The 26,464-nt window shown below is 35.9% G+C and overlaps 2 protein-coding genes across 6 annotated transcripts; one reads left to right on the forward strand and one right to left on the reverse strand.

Annotated features, from left to right (window-relative positions):
* Positions 1 to 1,176: 1,176 nt before the first annotated feature.
* LOC110454100 lies at positions 1,177 to 6,670 on the reverse strand. Of its 4 annotated transcripts, none has more exons than XM_021503458.1 (8): positions 6,588 to 6,670; positions 4,979 to 5,526; positions 4,546 to 4,674; positions 4,072 to 4,216; positions 3,611 to 3,779; positions 3,011 to 3,164; positions 2,430 to 2,558; positions 1,177 to 1,690 (listed from the first exon to the last, which is right to left on the reverse strand). In XM_021503458.1, exons 2-8 carry the CDS (start codon positions 5,424 to 5,426, stop codon positions 1,500 to 1,502), a joined length of 1,365 nt encoding a protein of 454 aa, XP_021359133.1. In that variant the 5' UTR covers positions 5,427 to 5,526; positions 6,588 to 6,670; the 3' UTR covers positions 1,177 to 1,499. The 4 variants fall into 4 exon arrangements, with proteins under 4 accessions (XP_021359133.1, XP_021359131.1, XP_021359132.1 ...); XM_021503456.1 differs by having other exon boundaries at positions 6,415 to 6,668; XM_021503457.1 differs by having other exon boundaries at positions 6,345 to 6,668.
* Positions 6,671 to 6,722: 52 nt separating this feature from the next.
* Positions 6,723 to 23,226, forward strand: LOC110454112 (kelch-like protein 26). 2 transcript variants are annotated; one of them, XR_002463344.1, is made up of 11 exons: positions 6,723 to 6,804; positions 10,834 to 10,970; positions 11,634 to 12,693; positions 14,774 to 14,919; positions 16,612 to 16,711; positions 17,124 to 17,312; positions 18,338 to 18,466; positions 19,005 to 19,083; positions 19,912 to 20,021; positions 20,351 to 21,704; positions 21,933 to 23,226. XR_002463344.1 is itself a non-coding variant. In XM_021503479.1 (10 exons), the coding sequence occupies exons 1-9, from the start codon at positions 6,795 to 6,797 to the stop codon at positions 19,997 to 19,999; spliced, it is 1,938 nt and encodes a 645-aa protein (XP_021359154.1). In that variant the 5' UTR covers positions 6,723 to 6,794; the 3' UTR covers positions 20,000 to 20,021; positions 20,351 to 21,758. The 2 variants fall into 2 exon arrangements, 1 of the variants encoding a protein (XP_021359154.1); XM_021503479.1 differs by lacking the exon at positions 21,933 to 23,226 and having other exon boundaries at positions 20,351 to 21,758.
* Positions 23,227 to 26,464: the final 3,238 nt, after the last annotated feature.

The raw sequence follows: 26,464 nt of genomic DNA on the forward strand, positions 1-26,464 counted from the left end.
AAAGAGAAATTATGACAATCATATGACTAAAACAAAATGTAAAAAATCTCTGGTCCCACAAATCTCTACATGAAAGTTTGGCACATCTTATATCACCTATATTGTTGGCCTGGACAGGGTGATAAGTCACAGTCCATCACGTTCTGTCAACCTGATCAGGGTTCACTTTTACCATCTGACCTTATGTCAATCAGACTTGAACGATAGGTTCACCTTGTCTGCATGTGCAAAGGCAGATCAGCTTTATGAGAACTTAACATATATTTATTTATCAAAAACAAATAAACAAGTCAAGGAATTAAAAACATATCAAGTGAATAACAACAAAATTTGTAAATTTTCAGATATCTCAAAAATAGCATTTAAAAGAATTAGTCTTGTTAAGCTAACCAGGCTTTACACAAGCAGGCCAAAAGTGATTCACCTTGTCCATAAAACAAGTATCGTCAGTTCACCCTGTCTACATAACAAGTATAGTCGGTTCACCTTGTCCATAAAACAAGTATAGTCAGTTCACCCTGTCCATGTAACAAGTATAGTCTGTTCACTTTGTCGTTAAAACAAGTATAGTTAGTTCACCTTGTCCATATAACAAGTATAGTCAGTTCATCTTGTCCATATAACAAGTATAGTCAGCCTTGTCCATATGACAAGTATATAGTCTGTTCACCTTGTCTATATAACAAGTATAGTCAGTTCACCTTGTCCATATAACAAGTATAGTCAGTTTACCTTGTCAATATAACAAGTATAGTCAGCCTTGTCCATATGACAAGTATAGTCGGTTCACCTTGTCCATAAAACAAGTATAGTCAGTTCACCCTGTCCATATTAGAAGTATAGTCAGTTCACCTTGTCTATATAACAAGTAAAGTAGGTTCACCTTGTCTATATAACAAGTATAGTCAGTTCACCTTGTCCATATAAAAAGTATAGTCAGCCTTGTCCGCATAACAAGTATAGTCTGTTCACCTTGTCTATATAACAAGTATAGGCGGTTCACCTTGTCCATAAAAGAAGTATAGTCAGTTCTCCTTGTCCATATAACAAGAATAGTCAGTTCACCTTGGCCATATAAAAAGTATAGTCAGCTCACCTTGTCCATATGACAAAGATAGTCAGTTCACCTTGTTCATATAAAAAGTATAGTCTGTTCCCCTTGTCCATATGACAAGTACAGTCGGTTCACCTTGTCCATATAACAAGTATAGTCAGCCTTGTCCGTATAACAAGTATAGTCTGTTCACCTTGTCTATATAACAAGTATAGACGGTTCACCTTGTCCATATAACAAGTATAGACAGTTCACCTTGTCCATGTAATAAGTATAGTCGGTTCACCTTGTCCATATAATGAGAATGGTAAGTTCACCTTGTCCATATGACTAGAATAGTGGTTCTGTATGTAAAGCTAACTTAAATGATTAGTCTATCATGTCCATCTGACCACAATGTTAAGTTCAGTGTATATATATATATCCACATGACCAGAAGAATAATTCACCGTGTCCACCTCACCAGTGTAATGAAGGAATGTTCTGTAGCGATGGCTAACACTGGTCCATTGCCATCATCTCCAATGGCGACAGAGTTCACATGTTCTGAATCTGTATCATATATAGCTACAGGTATGCTGAGGTCTAGGTGTAACAGGTCACTATCTCCCTTCACTAGGTACAGGAACACTTTACCTGGAATTTTGAATTATTTTCCCATATAATTTAACATGCGTTTTATTTTTTTCGTTGACATGTTACCTCAAAAGAGATAGAATTTTAAAAATTTACACAAACTCAAAAACATTATACATGTAGTTAATCTTAACATATCTTTTAGTTAATAATGATGATTTAAACTGCCTTGTGCCTTTTTATGTTTCTCGAGGTAGAGAGAACATATTACATCAATATACCAGTATAACTGTATATGCTCAACCTGCTGTTTAATAAGTTCATCTGACAATAGAACTAGTGGAGGCTGAATTTCATTCTGATTTATTTTATCGAGACAGCAGACTAGGCTTCTATTAGTTTTCCTTTGCCAGACACACATAAATGGCTAGTGGCTAGTAAGGGGAGTAACTCTCTTAAGGATATTAGAGTAAGAGCAACGTATAATATAAGTTAAATAGCATGAAATCCAACAATATCATGGCAATCTCTTGGCCTTTGAACTTTGAACCTGAAAAAAATCTTTAACAAACTTGTTGGTATGAAAGCAGTGTTTTAAGTTTGATCAGCCCAAAGGAACAAGATCTCTGTTAAGTCTAGAAACCAAACTTCTGTTGATTGTAATAGTGACATTAACATTTTTTAAAATTTTGTTTAAACTGACCTGATGTTTACCATAGTTTTCCATGTATCTATAATAGCAATCGTATGATAAAGATGGATTGAGTCTACATTCACCAGAATATCTCTCCATACACACCTGTCTTGGCACCGATTACTAAGATGTTGACTCTCCAGGCAATACATTCAGGAATAACATTAATGGCTTCATAAACACTGTGTTGCTTAAATTCCTTCAGATCCAGGGAAACACAAAGCATGCCATCATCTGTAATTATTACACAACAGTACCAGCTAATACAGGTAAATCAAACATTTTCATTATGAGACTTAGGATACTGAAGATGTGGTATGTCACATGAGGGATTCTATTGACTAAAGGTGACTGGTGATCACAGTAACAACTCAATAAACAATGCTTGTGAAGTAGGAAGAATATGTGTGTACAAGTACAGAAGAAATATTTTTAGTATTGAAGTTACAAATATGTGTGATACATATTGTCAGTTTTTGAGGCTGCAAATGTATGAAAATCTATTTTGGGGTATAATTATGTAAGGAGCTGCTTTTTGTTTTAAAAAATTAAACAAGAAACGCTAGGACCTTGACCTTTAGCCCCAGCAGCCTAACATTATATTATGATGATGAACTGCAGGTAGTTCAGTGGTATTCCTTGTTATTTATTACCAGTATGTACCTTAGCTGTATGTCTCGTCTTACCTGTCAGGCATACCACTTTATCATCACGGAAAAGGATAGATTTTACTGCTGCTCCAAACACACTCAGAATGATGGGTTGGTCCTGTTTACTTTTTTGATCTTGACCTGTCCCTTTGTACAATAACAAATTACCAATGTCGTCACTAGCCAGCACCTACAACAAACACATAAAGAGGTGATCATATGACCGTTACCATACCTTACTGATACGTGTGTATTAAATTGTCCTATCTTGGCCTTATTTCCTTTCCCTAATATTGAAGAATTACCATATCAGCTATTACAAGGTCTCTGTCGACATTTCTTCTGTTTCACATACAATCAAATAATAGTAATGGTTTTTACTAATTGTAAACCTACATAATACTTGTATCAACAATGTCTATCAGGTACGCAATAAAATCATGACACATTAAAATCGGACACAGTTACACACAAACTGGAATCTTACCCAATAATTTCACTGTCAAACCATCGCTTGAACAAGCACATTTACTACCTCTCAATTACTTTTAGTAAATTGAAGCATTTGAGAATTGAAGGTTCACAGAGATTCGACAACATAGTCACGCTCATATTGTTTGATGAGAGAGATCAAACCTTGTTTCTTTGTAAGGCCACGGCAAGGATATTGGTCGACTCCTGGCCTGCCAGGTCCTGTCGACAGCGGAGTCTGGCGTTCAACTCTTTGTGATAGTCTATGTCCCACACAGGGTGGCCCTGAAGGAAGCTACAGTTGGCCGCCGCAACAAATGTTAGGCCACTACAACTACAAAGTTTAATCCAGTTAGTCGTCCAGCTAAATCAGTTAACTGTAATAACATGAAAGATTTTATATTAAAGAAAATGTATATATATCCGACAGTTGACGATGATTTGAAATGTTGGTACCTGAGAGAGCTGACCTTTCGCTACCTAAAATAATTAATATGGAATTACCTCACAAAGTTGTCCAGTAGTTAGTCAACAGATTTCATGGGTATATGTAGTTACCTAGTAAAGTTGTCTTGTAGGTACCAGGGCCAATAGACCCAAATATACATGTCAGTGTTAGTAAGTACCTGACAGAGTTGACCTGTTTGCTGAAGTAGGAGATCTTGGTTGATTGACCCCCCGTGATGTCGTTAAGGATGAGAGAAGAATCCTTAGAACTTGAGATAACAAAGGTGTTATTAATTCCTAGGAGAAGGTGGTTCACGGTCAGATCTGCAACAAAACAACACCATACCTCAATTTCACATCATCAAATATATTTTTGGAATTAACTTTTAAGAGTTGATTGTGGGGAAAATATCTCGCAATTAATTATTTACAAACCTTCATAAAATGGATATATATATATTTCAATCTGGACTTAATTAATTGTCAATTTTTTAGAGTTTATTTTATTATATGTGAATCATTTTTGAACTTTTAAACTTGTGCTGTCAGATTTAACTATTTCTGCTTACTCTACCTTATAGTTACTATCTGGATCTTTAGTGGGTTTCTGATGTCCCTAACAGGGTTTACAGTACAATGATATAAAAACTAACCAGCACGAGTGACGGCGAGGTCTGTAACCATTCTCTGATGCTGGTGACAGGTTGTATTCCGGACACACCCATCAATGTTTTCCCATGATATTACTCTGCCATCTTCATGTCCACTAAACAAGACATTGTCTTCAACAGAGAACAATTTATAAATTATATTATACATGGTACACATTAATGTATAATCACACAAGTAACAATATTAGGCTTTCACTCTCAAACTCATTTCCACATCAATCATACATCTTCTGTACAGTATGTTGTTTGGAAACAAACCTTTCGGCAAATCAGTCAGATAATTTATTTTAGAATTTTTTTATTGGTAGTGTTGTTTTCCCTCTGTGAAGGTTTACACATGCCACTATATAATCAGAAGAATTTGAAATATTACACAATAAAAAAAACAAAAAAAAACAACAACATAAATACTAACCTTTTAACTTCAAAGCGGTGACCATTCCATAACAGTTTGGGTATTCAATCTTATTCATCTTTCTTGCTTTGTTCTTAATAAAGTCATTTCTATGATATTCAGCATACACCTCCCGCCAAAATATTGTAGGCAATTTTTTCAAATTATCAGCTGTAACTAACAAATCGTCACTCTCATCTATTTCCAGAAGTCCTGTTATTTCTACGAGATCACAGATAGAAATTTCTGTCAAGCAACACCTAAGCCAGACATGAAAGTACTTTTCAAAATCATCCACAATATCATACCAAAGTCTGCACACTTTCTGTACCCTTGCTAAAGACAAGCCATCAAGTTTGCTGAGAATTAAGACCTGAATCTCCTTTGCTAAAACCATGATCGTTACTTCATCTTTGGCATTTGTTTTCTCTGCAGCTCCATGCAACATTAAGGTAATTGTGGGATCCATTCTGAGGATGTTTCAGTTACAGTGCTATCCTAAAGTATGCTAGGGTTGTTTGCAGTTCTTTGTACACCTTACAATGTATATTGGTATGGAACAGCTACATCTGCAATGGAAAACAGTACTTACAACTGTATAAGGGAGATAACGCATGTGTAGAACATTCTGAAGAAATGAATACCCTACTTAACTTCTATTGCTATTGAACACAATTTACAGTGACTCTAGGTCATTGCTATCTCCCATAAGTCAAATAATTGTCGATTATCGGTCATCAGTTGTCCAGCTGGGGGATGTTGGATGTTTTGCCCACAGCTCATTTTACATCGCAGAAATTGACACCTATCTGAGTTGGTTTATCTAGTGTTGTTTCGCCCCATCCCCAAAAATAATGTACAATTAACATATGCGTCAGATTTGGAAGAAACATGTAGTCTGTGGTCCTAAAAACAAAACAAAATCAAGGCCAGGCTGACATCAACTACAAAAGAATAGAAACTGTCAAAAATAACCGAGTCGTAACGTTTGCTTTGTGAACATGTGTGCTATCTACAAAGTCATAACAAATGATGACCACATCCTTAATTGCTTCATACATAATGCTAGCTGTTAAACTATTCAGCAGGGCAACTATTTAAGAAAAAATGTTGATAAAGAATTTCAACCAAATTTTGCCTACATTGCTAACATACTCTCATTCTATTAATCACTACTAGCCCGAGTTTCCTCTGGCCCTAACACCAGACTTAGACATTTTGACATATAGATGTCTGCATGGTGTGGGGCCAGAGCGCACTGCTATGTTATAAACATGGATAAAATTATTAGTCCCATCTGTGGTATTTTCAAAATTATTTTGACACTTGAAGATGCTTTGTGTGACCACTTTTTTCCCAATTGAATTTTAGATACGTATTTGATGACCTTGAAGTCGTTGGTTTTGCTATGTTTTAACCATTCTACTCGGGTTACAGAAACTGTTATTGCCGCCTACGGTATTCATTAGTCTTCATCGTGTTATCCTTCAGCCAGGGGTGTGCCCTGCTTCAGCCAAAGAGATGTGCATTGGCTGTTTGCCTGTGATATGTTTTTTGACATTGTCATAACATATCCGTAGGTAAAAATATTCAAAACAGCATACTAATTTAACATATTAAACCTTCTCACATTACAGATTTATAAAAAGACTTCAATATTGTATTGTTTCATATGGATCGTCTGTTCAGGAAAAACTCCGACAGACGTTCCCGCGAGATTGAGAGCGATCACAGGGGAGATAATTATGGTTTGCAGGCACTTCCGGTGAACGCAGGACCATGAAAACATAGAATCAACAATAATTTGCTATGCTGCTATTTTGTAATTTATAGCACTATGGCGACAGGTTAGTATATATAATTTGCTATGCTGCTATTTTGTCATTTATAGCACCATGGCGACAGGTTAGTATATATTAAGTGTTTGCTAGTAATACATTTATTGTTTCAACATCGAGAAAACATAGCTAGAACTGTACCAAACGATTATCACATTTGCCATTGAGAGACACAACTTTTCCACTGTTCTGTGCGTATGGCATCATAATGCACATCTGCACTGCTGATAGTATCCACTGTGCAGTTTTATTCCAATATAATCTGCATAAACCCCTCTGGCATATTGCCGCATATGAATCAACATAGGTTCGGAACACTCTGCCGATTGAGCTATATATAGCTGTAAAGACCTATAATAGCTCTATATTGACCTATCTGAAATAGGTCTTTTGAGCTATTTTGAAGTGATTTTCTGTTTTAAGGAAAACGAAACAAAGTCGCTTTTAAAAGAAGATTGTATCATTAGGTTGATAACAAAAGACATTAAATATAAGGATTCTTTTAAAAAAAAATAACTATGCTTTTTGTAGTCAACATTAACGTAAACCTTATTGTTTTATGCGACTTTGCTTTAAATTAATGAAAATTGAAATCTGAGAAAATATAGCTCAATACAGCTATAATGTATAGGTGTATATAGCTATATAGGTCTTTATAGCTATATAGCTCAATCGGCAGAGTGTACTGGACCTTAGTCCGAATTATTCTGACGTTTTATCGACTCGGTCTGTCGTCGATTAACGTCAGAACTCCGGCCCTCTATAATATGCGGGAAATATGCGACCCGCACCCAGAGCGCACTTCAAACTGATATTTTAGAAACAAATCGTCACTTTCACAAACATGTCGCACATGTATCGAAAGATCTATTCTTTATGCACTAGGTGGTATCAATAACATGTTTCAAAAATCATTACGAAAAGCATTTTTCAACGTTTTCTATACCAACCCATGTTTTTTATGGAAATAAGGCCATGAGAAATGTCACATGACTTGACGAGATCTCGCGTTACCGAAGGTATTTCCAAACGTTATGACGTAAGCCGGCGAGATTGTAGTCACGTGGCATTGGAAGGCGGGGCTATCAAAAAACTAGAGTAAAACAGAGTAAGTTTGAAAAAATATGTTTTTAGTGATTGTATTAGTTGTTTGAGGCATGTTATGTATATTAATCTTGTGCATAAAGAATAGATCTTTCGATCCATGTGCGACATGTGTGTGAAAGTGACGATTTGTTTCTAAAATATCAGTTTGAAGTGCGCTCCGGGCGCGGGTCGCATATTTCCCGCATATTATAGAGGGCCGGAGTTCTGACGTTAATCGACGACAGACCGATATGAAAAAAGTCGATAAAACGTCAGAATAATTCGGACTAACTGGACCTGTACAATACAAGATCAAATTGCTGTAGATCATACAGTATGAACCTCTCTGTATTATGACTGACTCGTGATCTGCATGTGTACAGTTGCCAGCTGGGTTTCATAGGGAAATAAATCCAGCAACAGATTTTGCAATCTGATTAAAATCATGTGTTAAATGGCTTCGTTAACTTCGTACTACGCCTGATCATCTGAGTGTGCCGCTGTCAGGGTCACGTTCAGGTGACCTTTATATTTATAAATACTCATTAAATTTTGACCAATCAGAGACCCTCTTTAAAAAGGGCGCTCAGAGTTGCAACAAATATGGCGGACATTGTTTAGAATGATGTCTGATTGATCGTCTGAAACCCGAACAGGAAAAGATATTCGAAGCTTTATTAGAGAAGAAAGACTTGGGTTATTGTGGTTTGTGGTGACAGTTAGAACCTGGGTTATTGTTGTTTGTGGTGACAGTTAGAACTTGGTTTATTGTGGTTTGTGGTGACAGTTAAAACTTGGGTTATTGTGGTTTGTGGTGACAGTTAGAACTTGGGTTATTGTGGTTTGTGGTGACAGTTAGAACTAATTTTTGGACTAATCTGTCCGATACCCCTCGTTATTTATCTATCAACCATGATATTCCGATATGCTGCCAGCGCGCCTCTGATTGGTTCATCTAAAGGTCACTTGAACGTGACCCTGACCGCGGCACATTTAGATGTTCAGGCGGAGCCATGTAACAGATGATTTTAATCAGATTGCAGATTTTCAACAAAATTGTCATTATTGGCAAAACATGTATTGATAATTAAAATCATATACGTATATAAAATATATATCAATACCCATTGTATTAGAGGTGAGGCTGATTTTAATTGTACATAGGCTTTGATTCATTGTGGAAACACTATATATACAGCTAGTGACTATTCTCTTTTCTGTTACAAATTGTGTCCTTTATCCTCCAAGGTCATAGATGTGGCTGGTGTTGACAGTTAGGCCTAGAACCTGGGTTATTATGGTTTGTGGTGACAGTTAGAACTTGGGTTATTGTGGTTTGTGGTGACAGTTAAAACTTGGGTTATTTTGGTTTGTGGTGACAGTTAGAACTTGGGTTATTGGGGGTTGTGGTGACAGGTATAACTTGGGTTATTGTGGTTTGTGGTGACAGTTAGTACTTGGGGTATTGTGGTTTGTGGTGACAGTTAAAACTTGGGTTATTTTGGTTTGTGGTGACAGTTAGAACTTGGGTTATTTTGGTTTGTGGTGACAGTTAGAACTTGGGTTATTGTGGTTTGTGGTGACAGTTAAAACTTGGGTTATTGTGGTTTGTGGTGACAGTTAGGACCTGGTTTATTGTGGTTTGTGGTGACAGTTAAAACTTGGGTTATTGTGGTTTGTGGTGACAGTTAGAACTTGGGTTATTGTGGTTTGTGGTGACAGTTAGAACTTGGGTTATTGTGGTTTGTGGTGACAGTTAGAACTTGGGTTATTGTGGTTTGTGGTGACAGTTAGAACTTGTGGTTTTTGGATGGCAAACAGAGGGGAGTTGTGTAGCAGGTTTTAGCGGGGTACAGACATTTCGGTACCACACTGATTTGGTACCTGATAAGGATGTTTCTTTAGGCCTACTTCCCAAAAGTTGTTTTGATATTTTATAAGATGTTCATCGCTTAACTTCCTTTTGTACTTTGTTTGCTTTTTGTGTCCTGTGAAATGCTGACTTTATGTTTTCAAAGTTTGCAGCAATTTTCCTGCTTAAAAACAGTATCAAAACACCCTTACTCTTTGTGTTCCAAAACACATAGAAATTTGTTTTAAATATATATTATATATGACTTCATCTGGTCTAGTTTTATTCTAGGGAATTTCCTTTTAGCTCAATTAAAATTTGGAACAATTAGTAGGTTTAAATCAATATTACCCGGTTATACAAAAATACCAGAAAGTCGAGAATACATATCAGTTATGGACCTTGGAGTTTTGTATTGTTTGTATTCATTTCCTTATGAATTTATGAAACCCACATAACTTCAGGCAGCTGTGCTGTTACAGTCTATCACGTGCAAAACAGATTCAGTACAATCTGCCGACTAAGCTGAAATAACCTATACCCACACATCATTTATAGCTGTATTAAGTTCTGTTCTAAATTTTCAGTTTAAATAAAGCAAAGTCAGATAAAACATTAGTCATATTTGTTTATATACATTGTATATATTTTTAAAAATAATTATGAGTTTTATGATAACATTTCTGCACCAACAACTTTTAAATCTGAATCCTATTTAATGTCTTCTATTGCATTAGGTTCCCTTTAGATGTGTCTTTTTGTCAATCCACTTCTTTAAGAAAGGAAACTAATGAAATATATCATAGAGTAATTAATTGAAATCGGTCAATAGAGCTTTACTTATGGTAATGATAATTTTTATAGCATTTGGTAAAATGTAAGAAAACATGATCAGGTGATGTTGTAGATAATTCACAATATATAAAGGTACAAAGTAATGTACAATCAAGTTGAAGAATTTGATTTAGTAACACCAATTCATGTAGTTCAAAAACCTAAAAGGTATGCATATAGGCCTATACTTTCAACACTGTCATGTCATATATCTTTGACCAATTGTTGAGTTAGGATTTAAATGGTTGTTTTGTTGTTCACTATAGGTGACAACTCCCACCTGGCCATGGAGGAATGCTCCACACCTGATTTTGGCCCGCTTATGTTGAAGGACATGTACGAATCCTACATGACTGGCCATCTTTGTGACTTCTCAGTCAAAGTCGAAGGCAAGACATACAGAGTAAGTATAATGAATCCGTGTGTTTTATTTGATAGCTACAGATAAATTAGAGGACCTCAAACAAGTTTTATTTACTATTTTAATACATAAGATTTATACAAAACCTCAAAGCTTTTCGTAAGAATGGGATAGGATGGAGAACATTGTTAAGCTGTCCCTAACTTTCATGAATTTGCAAAAAAAGTCATTTGAAAACATCTTTTTTTGTGAATTTCTGGTCATGCAGCCGTGGCACAATTGTTTATGTTAAGGAAGGATAATGTATTTGCTATCAATTTCATGGATAATACTTCTGCAGAAAAATTGTTTCTATGAAAATCGCAAACATTATTTTATTATTTTTTTCTACAAAGAAAATGACTGTATGTGTTAAGTTTATTTTATCATGTGCTCAAATTCAATGAACACTTGTATAATTACAGTTTTGGAATACTGTATTTTAGAATAGAGAAAATCAGAAATCAAAGGAAAAAGACTTTGCCTTGAGTTTATGCCATCATAGCTACATGTATAGCTAGTATAAAATTGTGCATTATCACATGATATAATAGGTGATATAACATGTTACAGATACAACAAATTATATGATGCAGAAAAGAAGTTTGATTATGTGTTTTCTGTGGCAAAATCTGAAAAAAAATGAATTTATATATCTTTTCCCAGATACATAAGATAGTTCTGGCCAGTTGCAGTGACTATTTCAAAGCTGTGTTTTCCCACGACATGCTTGAGAGTCGCCAGGAATATGTAGAGCTGAAGGGACTGACAGAGAAAGGAGTCCATCCACTTATTAAATACGCCTACACCGGCTCTGTAGTACTCACCCTAGACAATATCCAGGAGGTCATATGTGCAGCCACATTTCTACAGATGACTACTGCCATTGACCTCTGTATAGAATACCTCAAAAAGAAGATGACATTTGACAATGCAGAAGAACTACTGGGTATAGGTGAAATACTGTCTATACCTACCTTGAAAGTTCACTATAGGGAATATATCTTAGAGAATTTCATTCAGTTTTCAGAAACTGATTCGTTTTTGAATTTGGACCCTGATACACTGATAGACTATTTGCTGGACGACCATCTGCGGACCACCACAGAGCTACAGCTGCTGAAGGCTGCTCTGAGGTGGTACGAACATGACCCTAAAGCTCGGGAAAGTAAAGCCTTTGATGTTTTAGACAAAATTCGATATGTAGTGGACGGTTGGCCGGCAATAGAGTATGCCATGAAGAACGAGCCCTTCAGATCAAATCGCAAATGTAGAGAAATTCTAAAATTCTGTACTGAATATATGGTGAACGCTACCAAAAGGTATACATACTACGACCACAGGACACGTGTGAGGTTTGAAAGCAAAACGTTGGTACAGTTTGGAGGTGTGACTAGGTTTGATATGTATGAGGATAGTGAAATGCCACCAGATGATTTTGGTGATCATTGTGGCTGGGAAAGAAACCACTTCTACCACACTGACCTAAAACACTGGTTCCCACTGGGATGTGTACGTGTCATGGAAGCCATGTCGCATTTGACTGTCACAGAAGTGAATGACTGCAGTATATTATGTGGGGGGTATGTGTATGATATGGATGAGGACTTGGCGTCCCGCAGTGCCACGCGACAAGTACGTATGTTTACCCCTAGCCATCTCAGTATCTGGGACCTGGAAAGTATGAAGCATGAACGTGCACAGCATGCTGCAGTCTGTCTCCAAGGTATGTTTCCATTTATCTTCTATGATATATTTATTACTCAGCTGTGTATTTTCTATTTCCCCTTGGTATTTTTATTTATCTCCCAGTTATATGTTTATCTCCCAGCTAATTCCTGGCTATGTCTGATGCTAGATATAGGTTTTATCTCTGTCTGTTTATTGCCCTCCTTTGTCTGTTGCTATTTCTCTGTTTATCTCTCTCACTTGTTGCTATGTCTCTGTTTATCTCTCTTACTTGTTGCCATGTCTCTGTTTATCTCTCTCCTTTGTTGCTATGTCTGTCTTTATCACTCTCTCTTGTTGCTACATCTGTCTTTATCTCCCTCCTTTGTTGCTATGTCTGTCTTTATCTCTCTCTTTGTCTGTTACTATATCTCTGTTTAGTGTTTATCTATCTCCTTTGTTGCTATGTCTGTCTTTATCACTCTCCATTGTTGCTATGTCTCTGTTTATCACTCTCCCTTGTTGCTATGTCTCTTGTTTATCTCTCCTTTGTTGCTATGTCTGTCTTAATCACTCTCCCTTGTTGCTATGTCTGTCTTTATCTCCCTCCTTTGTTGCTATGTCTCTGTTTATCTCTCTCCTTTGTTGTTATGTCTCTGTTTATCCCTCTCCTTTGTTGCTATGTCTCTGTTTATCTCTCTCCTTTGTTACTATGTCTCTGTTTATCTCTCTCCTTTGTTGCCTTATCTCTGTTGATCACTCTCCCTTGTTGCTATGTCCCCGTTTATCTCTCTGGTTTGTTGCCTTATCTCTGTTGATCACTCTCCCTTGTTGCTATGTCTGTGTTGATAACTCTCCCTTGTTGCTATGTCCCTGTTTATCTCTTGTTTGTTGCTATGTCTCTGTTTATCTCTCTCCTTTGTTGCCTTATCTATGTTGATCACTCTCCCTTGTTGCTATGTCTGTGTTGATAACTCTCCCTTGTTGCTATGTCCCCGTTTATCTCTCTGGTTTGTTGCCTTCTCTCTGTTGATCACTCTCCCTTGTTGCTATGTTCCTGTTTATCTCTTGTTTGTTGCTATGTCTCTGTTTATCTCTTTGGTTTGTTGCTATGTCTCTGTTGATCACTCTCCCTTGTTGCTATGTCTCTGTTTATCTCTCTGGTTTGTTGATATGTCTCTGTTGATCACTCTCCCTTGTTGCTATGTTCCTGTTTATCTTTTGTTTGTTGCTATGTCTCTGGTTATCTCTCTGGTTTGTTGCTTTGTCTCTGTTGATCACTCTCCCTTGTTTCTATGTTCCTGTTTATCTTTTGTTTGTTGCTATGTCTATGTTTATCTCTCTGGTTTGTTGCTTTGTCTCTGTTAATCATTCTCCCTTGTTGCTATGTCCCTGTTTATCTCTTGTTTGTTGCTATGTCTCTGTTTATCTCTCTGGTTTGTTGCTATGTCTATGTTGATCACTCTCCCTTGTTGCTATGTCCCCGTTTATCTCTCAGGTTTGTTGCTTTGTCTCTGTTTATCTCTCTGGTTTGTTGCTATGTCTCTGTTGTTCACTCTCCCTTGTTGCTATGTCCCTGTTTATCTCTTGTTTGTTGCTATGTCCCTGTTTATTTCTGTTTTGTTGCTATGTCTTTGTTTATCTCTAGTTTGTTGCTTTGTCTCTGTTTATCTCTGGTTTGTTGCTATGTCTCTGTTTATTTCTGTTTTGTTGCTATGTCTCTGTTTATCTCTGGTTTGTTGCTTTGTCTCTGTTTATCTGTGGTTTGTTGCTTTGTCTCTGTTTATCTCTCTGGTTTGTTACTTTGTCTCTGTTTATCTCTCTCTTTGTTGTTATGTCTCTGTGTATTTCCTCTCTTTATTTTGTTGCTACATATATGTCTTATGTTTTTCTTTGTGCTATATTACATGTACTTGTTCATTGCTAATGGTATCATATATACATGAACACTTCAAATGTCCCCATCAAGATCTTTAACTACATATAATATATAAGATCTAAGTCTTAATAATGTATACCAGGTCATGATCATCACTTAATCACACTGTATACATAGTAACAAGTACATCATTATAAATGTAGTAACTTTTGTGTATTATGTAGATCTTAAAGTTTTGAACCATTTATGTTTACTCCAGGGAACATCTATGTGATAGGAGGCAAAGACAACAAGCAGCCACTGGCCTCTGTGGAGAAACATGAGTGTGATGAAGGCGTGTGGTATTACGTGAAGCCTCTCCCCAAACCACTCTACGACCATGCAGCAGCTGTAGCTGAAGGAAAGGTACAAGCAAGGGAGAGAGCAGTGTCATCCGTGCCTTCATCTTGTGTTAAATTATTTCTCCCTTATCTTATCTTGTTACCAATGTCCGCCCTGTACATGAATGTCCTTATATACTCTACGCAATGCGACTCCTTCCTGGTTCTTGATATCTCTATGAAGTACAGGGAATAAAGCAGCCCATATGTTAATTAGACTTCATTGTTTTGATATGCATGACCAGCATTTTGAGAGCATTTTTTTCAACTTCTCTTTGAGAAAAATAAGGCCAAGAGCCATCATATTTGGCATATAATTTCATGGTTTGAAATGCCACAAATTAAAATGAATGACATTTACCCAATTTCACAAGAGATAAATGGCATAAAACTTCAAACAAACTCATCTAAAAAGCATAAAAAACTACCATGGGTATGCAGAAATGAATGCACTTATTCTGTCATGACTGCTTCCAGGGTCCTATCTGCCCATGTGGACTTAGTGTTAGGGTTAAAACATGGAAAGAGACAATATAGAAAAATTATGTACCTTTGAGCCTGGGAATCAATTGTTAAATGTTTATTATAAAGGTAGTGTGTAGCTCTCCTTTTTTTTTTGAAATCTGAACAACAGCTGTCAGGATAGTCCGAATTATTCTGATGTTTTATCGACTTTTCTTATATCGGTCTGTCGTCATAAAAGAAAAGTCAATAAAACGTCAGAATAATTCGAACTATCCTGACAGCTGTTGTTCAGATTTCAAAAAAATAATCATAGACCTCTCGTTCTCTAACTAATGAAGTTAACCCAGTTTCAATGTCACCTGTGTCAGATGTATTAGAAAGTTCAAATGACATCTTCTGAAGAACCACAATGTCTCGAAGGATGATTGATATTTCCTATGAGATGGTTTAAATGAATGACTGAATCGCTTTCAAGGTCACAGAAGTGAAATGTTTTAAAAACTTTTACTATCTTGCCATCTTTGATTTTGATAGTGAGGGATCTTTCTCAAATTTTAAATGTAGGTTCCCCTTGATCCCTGGTTGTGTATGTTATATTTTGAGACTGATCATAAAAACAAAATGGATTAAAAGAAGAACTAAACAGATCTTTCTCATATTGCAATGATCGATTCTATTTCTTTCACATTAAGTACTGTACTAGTAAATATGTGAAATGACAAACTCACTTTGAAGGTTGGCTTTCATACACATCAGTATTAAGTTTAGATCAAAAGTTACCTCAAGGTGCATTTACTGTTAACATGACTTGATCAAACAGATTAGAGGAAAGAAGAGAAAAGATCGAACTGACAAAGAACTAATGAAGATGGTACAAAGGTGGGCGCCAAGATCCCTCTGGGATCTCTTGTATTACAGTGGACAGCTATCTTCTATAAGAAGGAGTCCACGTATTTATACAGATACAGATCCAATAACAGATAAATAAGTCCTGCTACAACAGTAAAAATATCCAGCCTCTAATTTCCTTACAAGATATGAGTGTTTTATATTGACACACAATTTATTCAGTTACAACTATTTATGCCTTGGCTGTATTTTCCCCCACAGATCTATGTAACTGGAGGTGTAGAGGTGACACCCACCAACTATTTATGCCTTGGCTGTATTTCCCCCCGCAGATCTATGTAACTGGAGGTGTAGAGGTGACACCCACCAACTATTTATGCCTTGGCTGGATTTTTCCCCACAGATCTATGTAACTGGAGGTGTAGAGGTGACACCCACCAACAAGATGTGGTGTTTTGATCCTTCACTCAACAAGTGGCACAAAAAGGCTTCACTGCTGCAAGGTAGTATTTACTCCATCATCAACCGACCTGTGATTGTAACAACTGTATAACAGGTGGCTAACAACATCAGTGTAACATTCAGGGACCTCTTGTTATAGTGAAAAACTCTGTAAATTATTAGATGCTCATATCTGCTTATTTTGGTAACAATAATGAATATTGACATAAAAAACAAAGTCAAATTCAGTCATTTTTTTGGCCTAGTTTTAAAGCCAAATACAGGCAGCTTCCCCTATCAATAAAGTGCTTTATTTTCCCAAATTAAAATAAATTATGAATGTCTTCTCAATTTCAATATTTTCCCAATTCATGTAGGAGCATGCTGTTGTAAAATTTAGAAAAAAAACACTGAAATTAAATTATAATAATAGTTTATCAGTTTTATATGTAGTGTTACGTTTATACCTTACAGCCCGTGCCGGACATGGAATGGTAAGCCTAAATGGGGTACTGTATGTGTGTGGAGGGTACAAGGAGGTGGGATTCGACAGCCCTAACACTGACTCCAGTCTGGACTCGGTGGAGTCCTACAGCCTTCAGACAAGACAGTGGACCAGTCTCGCTCCAATGCCAATTAGTGCATTCCATGTGGGCATAGTTGGTATGTGTGTCTAACTTCTTGTGTAATTTCCATGCTATAAGTCTTGTGTAAAGTAAAAATGAAGCTCACCAAAGCCCACTCTCTTTGTATTGTGATAAGGTAGTCTCACCAAAGCCCACCCACTTTGTATTTTGAATAGGTAGTCTCACCAAATCCACCCTCTTTGTATTGTAAAGAGGTTGTCTTGCCATACCTGACCCTCTTGTTTACTGTAAATTGGTAGTTTTGTCTTTCTCAAACCTTATGGCTCCCACCAAACTCAACCCACCAATTAACTGTTCAAACATACATAGTTTTGCAACATCCAATCGTCTTGTTTTTTGGTGATACATATTTTTGTGTTATTTCACAGGAAGGTTATATCTCAAATTGATTGTTGACTCAAATTATTCCTATATATTTGAACAACAGATTGCATTGCTTGTATATTTCATGCATTCTTATTTCTCGGGAATAAGTAATCATTGATCAGTTAGTTTGTAAGTCAGTGTGTCACTTTGTCTGGGGCATAGCTCATATGCTCTTTTACTTTCAACTGCCAAATTGTGTATGAAAGTACCTCATAGGATGACATAGTGTTCCATACTGAAATGGAGTTTTATGTCCCACTACCTAGAGAGTAGGGCTTGTTGTCCGCAGTACGTTACTTTGTCCAGGGCAGATCTCTTACATTCTGTTGCCTGCCATTGCACACTTGTGTATGTGAGTACCTCTTTGAACAGCAGAATAGCACATGTTGAAATAGGGTCTTCACTCTTGTATCCCATTCTTTACAGAGTTATGGTCCTTTGTCCATTTTGATATCATAGTTTGTCGAAAGTTGGTGAAATATTGAGTGCTCAAATACTTTGCCATATAATTGCAAATTGTAGATTGATTTGTTTTTCAATTGTACAATTTCTCTTCCACATTTTTATGCCGTATATTTTATATTTTATATGCTTTGTATGTTGTTTACAAGTATACTTTGTCAACTTCTTGTATATTGCAAGCTTCTATACTGATCTAACATTGATTGTTGGTAGTGTTAAATGAGAAGATCTTGGTCGCGGGAGGCGAGACGGAAGGAGGAGAACTGATACCTAACATCCAGCAGTACGACCCCCAGCAGAACCGCTGGACCCAGTATGGAAGACTGGAGAGGCAACTGAAGGGTAACTGTCACAGTATTACTCCGCTAGAGGCACTTCATTACGCCAAACCAGACGAGTACTAGAATGTGTACTGAACGACAGTTAACTAATAAATCTTTATCAGATTCCTTACTGAAGTACTGATAAAACCTATAAAATCTCGTCACAATCAGGTTTCCAGGTTGCAATAGATATTAAAATTTGATAGTTCTTTGTTTTGTACCTACACATGTTTTTGTGAGAAAATGTCCCTTCTAATAATGAATATTTCATTTAATACTTGTAAATTTTATGGTTATTACTCTTTTTCACTGATGATGTCTCGTTTCAAAGGTGGTTGTGCAGAGTAACTGTTATTTGTGAACTCTTTGAATACTTACTGTAAGCAGTTAACTGTTTATAGTTATATTTTCCTGTACAGAACGTTTGTTAGTAGGATGGAAGTATTATTCCATATAGCATAGGATTGGCTAAAAATAAAGGGGTTGGGGAACTCAAACACAAGAGCAAACTCATCATATTCATTTGTAAATAGGTTGATTGTTTATGATTTTATCAGGTCTAGGTCTTTGTGCTGTGACAGTCAAGTTTGCCAAGAAGGGACCAGGTGATGACTATGTGAAGGCCTTCACCGAGACGTAAGTCAGCAGAGACCAACTGATAATACACAGGGTGTCATAGGTTTTACTTTTGGAGAAGGACAGGAAAAGGGGGAGAGAATTGAAAGGGACAGGTGGTTCACCATTGATTCCTACTGAAGTGTAGGATATTTTCCCCTTCCTACATTGATTGTCAAGTAGTGTATTAAACACTGGGAATATTTAGATTTTTAGGCATAGTATTAAAACAAAAACAAAACTCTTTATATATCTCAGTTTCCATATCAATATCAAAGTATGCAACTTATAACATGGTTATAAACAATTTGTATGAAACCAGTATAAAAAGTGACATTATGAAAATACACTATTTTCCTTATCTTCAACTAAAAATCCTTAGTCGGGTTAAGGCAAACAAATATTTTGTTGATTCTGGTCTTTAAACTTCATAATTTCATATTAATTTGCAATAAAACAAATGAAGAACTCAACTAACTTGCAGAAATGTATTTGAAAAAAATCCAGAAACTAATATATAGCTGTCATTTTACCTTTCGAGAATTCAAAATGTCAATATATTACTGAAAGAACAGTCATGCAACTATTAAAGTACTCAGAAAATTGTATGACTACAGAATAGACCTTGGTCATTAAAAGCATTATTACAGCAGTCCTCGCGTCTACCTTGATAACATTTGCATAATATCATTTCTTTATATACATCCTCACAATGAAATAACTTGTACAAATTGTATGTTTCATCATAACAACCAAATTTAACTTTTGTGGAAAACCCGTCTTGAAACAAAAAGTTTCGGTAGTAACAGGATATTGTTATATGAACATTTTGTTTGTGTATTTGTACAGGGAAGCAGCGTCTAATGTGTGTATGGTGGACGCTGGACATATAGAGGACTCGGACGATACAGACGACTCTGAATTCTTCCTTATATGATACGTTCATACTTACCCGACATGTAAGTAGTGAAATGTACATGTCACTGTTGACATACAGAGACTACCAGTAAAGTATTGACTTTCAGTTCTATGTTAGATGTTGTTCACAATGTAGCTGTGCTGAGGAACTAAACAAGCACTATCCTGACTAATGTCAAACGTAATATTTTGGATTAAGTAAAACTTTTGTTTATTGATAGATATAGATATACACATTTCATTTAGTTTAAGGATAGGTGTCTAACTTTAGCTGAAAAAGATATTTTTCTCAAGCGAAAAAGTCCATTATGGTATAACATGCTGTGTTTACAAGGATGATATAATTTTGTAACTTATTATTTTTTTTAAGCCCTCCAGTATGTATTGGTCTCCTATACACCTGTATACCTGTATTCAGTAGTCACCAGGATTCAACATAGGCTGGGTGCTTCTGAATCTTAAATGTGCACATGTGACTTCTGTATGGGGCCTAACACCGAATTCTACAGACATTCATCTAAAGGACTAAAATCTCAAATAAAAGAAACGTTTATGGATGTTTCTACTACAGAAAGAGGAAGGTCATAGTAATCGCAATCACACAGGAGGAAAGGTGAAGGTCGTAGTAATCGCAATCACACAGGAGGAAAGGTGAAGGTCATAGAAATCGCAATCACACAGGAGGAAAGGTGAAGATCATAGGAATCGCAATCACACAGGAGGAAAGGTGAAGGGCGTAGTAATCGCAATCACACAGGAGGAAAGGTGAAGGTCATAGAAATCGCAATCACACAGGAGGAAAGGTGAAGGTCATAGTAATCGCAATCACACAGGAGGAAAGGTGAAGGTCATAGTAATCGCAATCACACAGGAGGAAAGGTGAAGGTCATAGTAATCGCAATCACACAGGAGGAAAGGTAAAGGTTGTAGTAATCGCAATTACACAGGAGGAAAGGTGAAGGTCATAGTAATCGCAATCACACAGGAGGAAAGGTGAAGGTCATCGTAATCGCAATCACACAGGAGGAAAGGCGAAGGTCATCGTAATAGCAATCACACAGGAGGAAAGGTGAAGGTCATAGTAATCGCAATCACACAGGAGGAAAGGTGAAGGTAGTAGTAATCACAATCACACAGGAGGAAAGATGAAGGTCGTAGTAAATTTAGATGTTGTAATTAAGATTGAATGACAAGGTTAATTGCTATTTGCAATTTGAAAAATCATTTGAAAATATTTAAAAATACGCCCATAATATAATAGGTGTACTGAAAGACGAGGCCAGTACCTGTTGTAGATCTGTATAACGGTCACACAAACATTAGTAGTTACTTATGTTGGCAGAATTTTTCATAATTGACATAAATTATTTATGAGAAAAAATTGTTGCAAGTGAATTAATGATAAACATTTTCTAATGCATTATCCAGTTGATACACTACAAACTATGTGTCTATTGTATAATTCTGTTTCTGTATCCAGAGAACAATGAAAAAGCACATTGGAAAATAAGTAATACATCGTCTGATGTAGAGTTACGTAAAATTTCCAATGATATGGAAAGAAATTACAGTATGATAAAAATAATTGTATTGTGATAACCTGAAACTGGTTGGGACATAATTATACTTATGATGACATTTGAACATCCAATGAAGGCTGCTAACACAGTGTTAACTTAGAGACAGGTCCCTGACAACCTAACACAGTGTTAACTTAGAGACAGGTCCCTGACAATCTAACACAGCGTTAACTTAGAGACAGTTCCCTGACAACCTAACCCAGTTTTAACTTAGAGACAGTTCCCTGACAACCTAACCCAGTTTTAACTTAGAGACAGGTCCCTGAAAACCTAACACAGTGTTAACTGAGAGCCAGGTCCCTGACAATCTAACACAGTGTTAACTTAGAGACAGGTCCCTGACAACCTAACACAGTGTTAACTTAGAGACAGGTCCCTGACAATCTCCTCCTGCTGTTTCCAGTATATGGACCAACAGAAAAACGTATTGGTTTCCAATTGAATAACTTATGTGTCTCAAAAGTACAAAATATTTTCCTTTGCATTCATGAAAGAATCGGAGAAATCTGTCATACTTATTAAATACATTGTACATATAATAATGAACAGGAGTCCATCCAGTATTCTATATTAATCTGCTATTAAATAATAGTTGATAATCAATGTGTTGTGTGTATAACCCAACAGCACGTTTACAATCATAGGCACTTGAGCAATATATGCTCAAATGTATTTCCCAAGTTATTTGAAGAAGACAGCCAAGCATCCCATTAATTAAGAGTAGAGAATGACTTTTTTTGCCAATATATCGGTTTTAGATCTACTTCACTGACCAATATATCGGTTTTAGATCTACTTCACTGACCAATATATCGGTGTTAGATCTACTTCACTGACCATTATATCGGTTTTAGATCTACTTCACTGACCAATATATCGGTTTTAGATCTACTTCACTGACCAGTATATCGGTTTTAGATCTACTTCACTGACCAATATTTTGCTGATTTATACAGTTAGCATGCAAACTAAATGTACTGATCACATCATATCTTAAGTAAGATTCATCAGTTTGGAAATTTGTAATGTTAAGTATTATTTTATACACAGATAGTGTTTGTATTGAATGTGTTATAATATTTCCAGACTGAATGGTCCCTTTGTCAACTTATGACCGAATGAGCCATCTGTATTGTTTACCTACGATGTGACAAAATACTGGTAACCTATTCGATACAGTGTGAATACACTCTCTAATCAATGTCCTGTGTCAAGTAACATATGAAATTTATAATTTCGTCACCTAGTTGTACAGGTAAGCAATACAAATCACTCACTCTGGCATAGCTCGTTTAATACGTACCCAGTATATTGTTTGTGTAACAAATGTAAACAAATAACATCAGCTCTATAGAGCTTTTGACCGACATACATGTTACCTACAAAGACGTTCACACTTGGACAAGTTAGACATATTGACATTTAGGTGATATAAATATTATATGAGATTAAAAACACTTCAGATTTAAAGCTATTATCAGTATAGACACATTTTACACACTTTTGTTAGTACAATATCTAGCATCTAACATATTTTAAAAATGCATAAGATTTATAAAGTTCTGGATTTGTCAGGTTGGTTCATATTAAAAGGTAATCAATATACAATACTGTACCAAGGGGAGGTAATCAATATACAATACTGTACCAAGGGGAGGTAATCAATATACAATACTGTACCAAGGGGAGGTAATCAATATACAATACTGTACCAAGGGGAGGTAATCAATATACAATACTGTACCAAGGGGAGGTAATCAATATACAATACTGTACCAAGGGGAGGTAATCAATATACAATACTGTACCAAGGGGAGGTAATCAATATACAATACTGTACCAAGGGGAGGTAATCATTATGTACACCTTGAACAAATTCATTCATTTCAATTGAAATAGTCCATAAAGTTGAATCAGATTCTTTGTTTATGAAAAAGGGACAGACCAAATGGTCTGATCTGATGGTGTTTTTTGGTTGCTGCATTGTCATTTGAACATCTGCTAGACTACCGAATAAAATGGCAGAACCATAAACAACAAGGCTTCAGATAGGATATATGTCAAACACTGCAGATCAACAGTTTGTTAAATGTAATACATACTACTGACATTTACTCGGGCAACTCATGTTTTAAATGTAAATGTAAAGAAAATGCATTTTACATTTATTAATAAATCACTTTTATTGTCAAAATAAAATTATAATATTGTTTTAAGAGTCATATGTGATAATTTCGGGGTCTTCTGAAACAGCATTGAATCTGACTCTTTGAATATTTTTGTCCAGCTACTAGTTAAGTTTATTATAGCTGGGGTTAAGTTCATATGGACCGTATTACTGTGAATGGCTTAATAATCATGTGTACTGTCATGAATAATGCCTAAGGTTTATTGTGAATACTTGAATATGTGATGGAGGGGATGTTATTTCATTATCAGTTGCTGTATAAATACTATACTATACGGGTATACCAAAAATTCACAATCACAAACATTTTTCCTGAAGTAACTAAAAAATGTGTTTAACAAAAAGAAATTTGCTCTATTGTACTGTGTTCAAATCCGGTATAGTTTTTGTGATAACTATGAATACAATATGTTACTGAGGGATATTGAGTTGTACCCAAATGAATGTTTTCAGTGTTCTTTAATAAACCAGGATAATAGGGGGAGGGGGGCAATTAAATAACTGTAAGGAATGAAAACCTATATGTTGTGGAGTGTATGTAGGGTATGCTATTGAGATTTAAGTTGCTATATGTTGTAGAGTGTATGTAGGGTATGCTATTGAGATTTAAGTTGCCATATGTTGTGGAGTGTATGTAGGGTATGCTATTGAGATTTAAGTTGCCATATGTTGTGGAGTGTATGTAGGATATGCTATAGAGATTTAAGTTGCTGTAGAGATTTAAGTTGCTATATGTTGTGGAGTGTATGTAGGCTATTGAGATTTAAGTTGCTATATGTTGTGGAGTGTATGCAGGGTATGCTATAGAGATTTAAGTTGCCATATGTTGTCGAGTGTATGTAGGATATGCTATAGAGATTTAAGTTGCTATATGTTATGTAGTGTATGTAGGGTATGCTATAGAGATTTAAGATGCCATATGTTGTGGAGTGTATGTAGGGTATGATATAGAGATTTAAGTTGCTATATGTTGTGGCGTGTATGTAGGGTATGCTATAGAGATTTAAGTGTTAACAGTATGGGCACTGTCACTGAAACCTTCACTCACCTCATGTGTAGAAACAGAACACCTGCTATATGATGTGGAGTGTATGTAGGGTATGCTATAGAGATCTAAGTTGCTATATGTTGTGGAGTGTATGTAGGATATGCTATAGAGATTTAAGTTGCTGTAGAGATTTAAGTTGCTATATGTTGTGGAGTGTATGTAGGATATGCTATAGAGATTTAAGTTGCTATATGTTGTGGCGTGTATGTAGGGTATGCTATAGAGATTTAAGATGCCATATGTTGTGGAGTGTATGTAGGGTATGATATAGAGATTTAAGTTGCTATATGTTGTGGTGTGTATGTAGGGTATGCTATAGAGATTTAAGTTTCTATATGTTGTGGAGTGTATGTAGGGTATGCTATTGAGATTTAAGTTGCCATATGTTGTGGAGTGTCTGTAGGGTATGCTATAGAGATTTAAGTTGCTATATGATGTGGAGTGTATGTAGAGTATGCTATTGAGATTTAAGTTGCTATATGTTGTGGAGTGTATGTAGGGTATGCTATAGAGATCTAAGTTGCTATATGTTGTGGAGTGTATGTAGGATATGCTATAGAGATTTAAGTTGCTGTAGAGATTTAAGTTGCTATATGTTGTGGAGAGTATGTAGGGGATGCTATAGTGATTTAAGTTGCTATATGTTGTGGAGTGTATGTAGGCTATTGAGATTTAAGTTGCTATATGTTGTAGAGTGTATGTAGGGTATGCTATAAAGATTTAAGTTGATATATGATGTGGAGTGTATGTAGGGTATGCTATAGAGATCTAAGTTGCTATATGTTGTGGAGTGTATGTAGGATATGCTATAGAGATTTAAGTTGCTGTAGAGATTTAAGTTGCTATATGTTGTGGAGTGTATGCAGGGTATGCTATAGAGATTTAAGTTGCCATATGTTGTCGAGTGTATGTAGGATATGCTATAGAGATTTAAGTTGCTATATGATGTGGAGTGTATGTAGAGTATGCTATTGAGATTTAAGTTGCTATATGTTGTGGAGTGTATGCAGGGTATGCTATAGAGATTTAAGTTGCCATATGTTGTCGAGTGTATGTAGGATATGCTATAGAGATTTAAGTTGCTATAGAGATTTAAGTTGCTATATGTTATGGAGTGTATGTAGGGTATGCTATAGAGATTTAAGTGTTAACAGTATGGGCACTGTCACTGAAACCTTCACTCACCTCATGTGTAGAAACAGAACACCCACAAGCCTTTCTTGTCTTACCCAGAAAGACATGTTGATATAAGTTAAGTCATTACTAATGATATAGATGAAAGTGTTGTATTATAATTAGGGTGAGTTATCACTAATGGTAAAATTGAAAGCTTATAAAATAGATGTTTGAAATATATCTTGTACGTCGTGTTATAGAGCGTATCTCATGTACAATAGGAATTACTGATGATTGAAGTGAATGTACTGAAAACGTCATTACCATATCTGTGTAACAATTACAACAAGTTTCTGTGAGAGAGTTACCAAGGTGAGCTGTGGATGGAAATTGGATTTCAGATGAAAAGCGTCATTTTAAGGAATGTAAGAATTTTGTTTCTCTTTGAAAATATTTTTATTTGTTACTTGTAGGTTTGGATGTATATTGTATGTGTAGTTCAAAAGAGATTTTAATTTTATTTTTACCATTTTATTTTTACCATTATATTAC

Source organism: Mizuhopecten yessoensis, unplaced genomic scaffold (assembly GCF_002113885.1).
Source record: "Mizuhopecten yessoensis strain PY_sf001 unplaced genomic scaffold, ASM211388v2 scaffold7669, whole genome shotgun sequence".
Lineage (NCBI taxonomy): Eukaryota > Metazoa > Mollusca > Bivalvia > Pectinida > Pectinidae > Mizuhopecten > Mizuhopecten yessoensis.

What these genes read in the sequence shown, in the direction of transcription:
- LOC110454112 (XM_021503479.1), top strand. An exon ending in TCGAAGGCAAGACATACAGA is followed by an intron (nt 10,971 to 11,633) that starts GTAAGTATAATG and finishes ATCTTTTCCCAG; the next exon opens with ATACATAAGATAGTTCTGGC. An exon ending in CAGCTGTAGCTGAAGGAAAG is followed by an intron (nt 14,920 to 16,611) that starts GTACAAGCAAGG and finishes TTTTCCCCACAG; the next exon opens with ATCTATGTAACTGGAGGTGT.
- LOC110454100 (XM_021503458.1), bottom strand. Translation starts at nt 5,426, where the DNA reads ATGGATCCCACAATTACCTTAATGTTGCATGGAGCTGCAGAGAAAACA. An exon ending in CACCGCTTTGAAGTTAAAAG is followed by an intron (nt 4,675 to 4,978) that starts GTTAGTATTTAT and finishes TCTCTGTTGAAG; the next exon opens with ACAATGTCTTGTTTAGTGGA. An exon ending in TGGCCTTACAAAGAAACAAG is followed by an intron (nt 3,165 to 3,610) that starts GTTTGATCTCTC and finishes TGTTTGTTGTAG; the next exon opens with GTGCTGGCTAGTGACGACAT.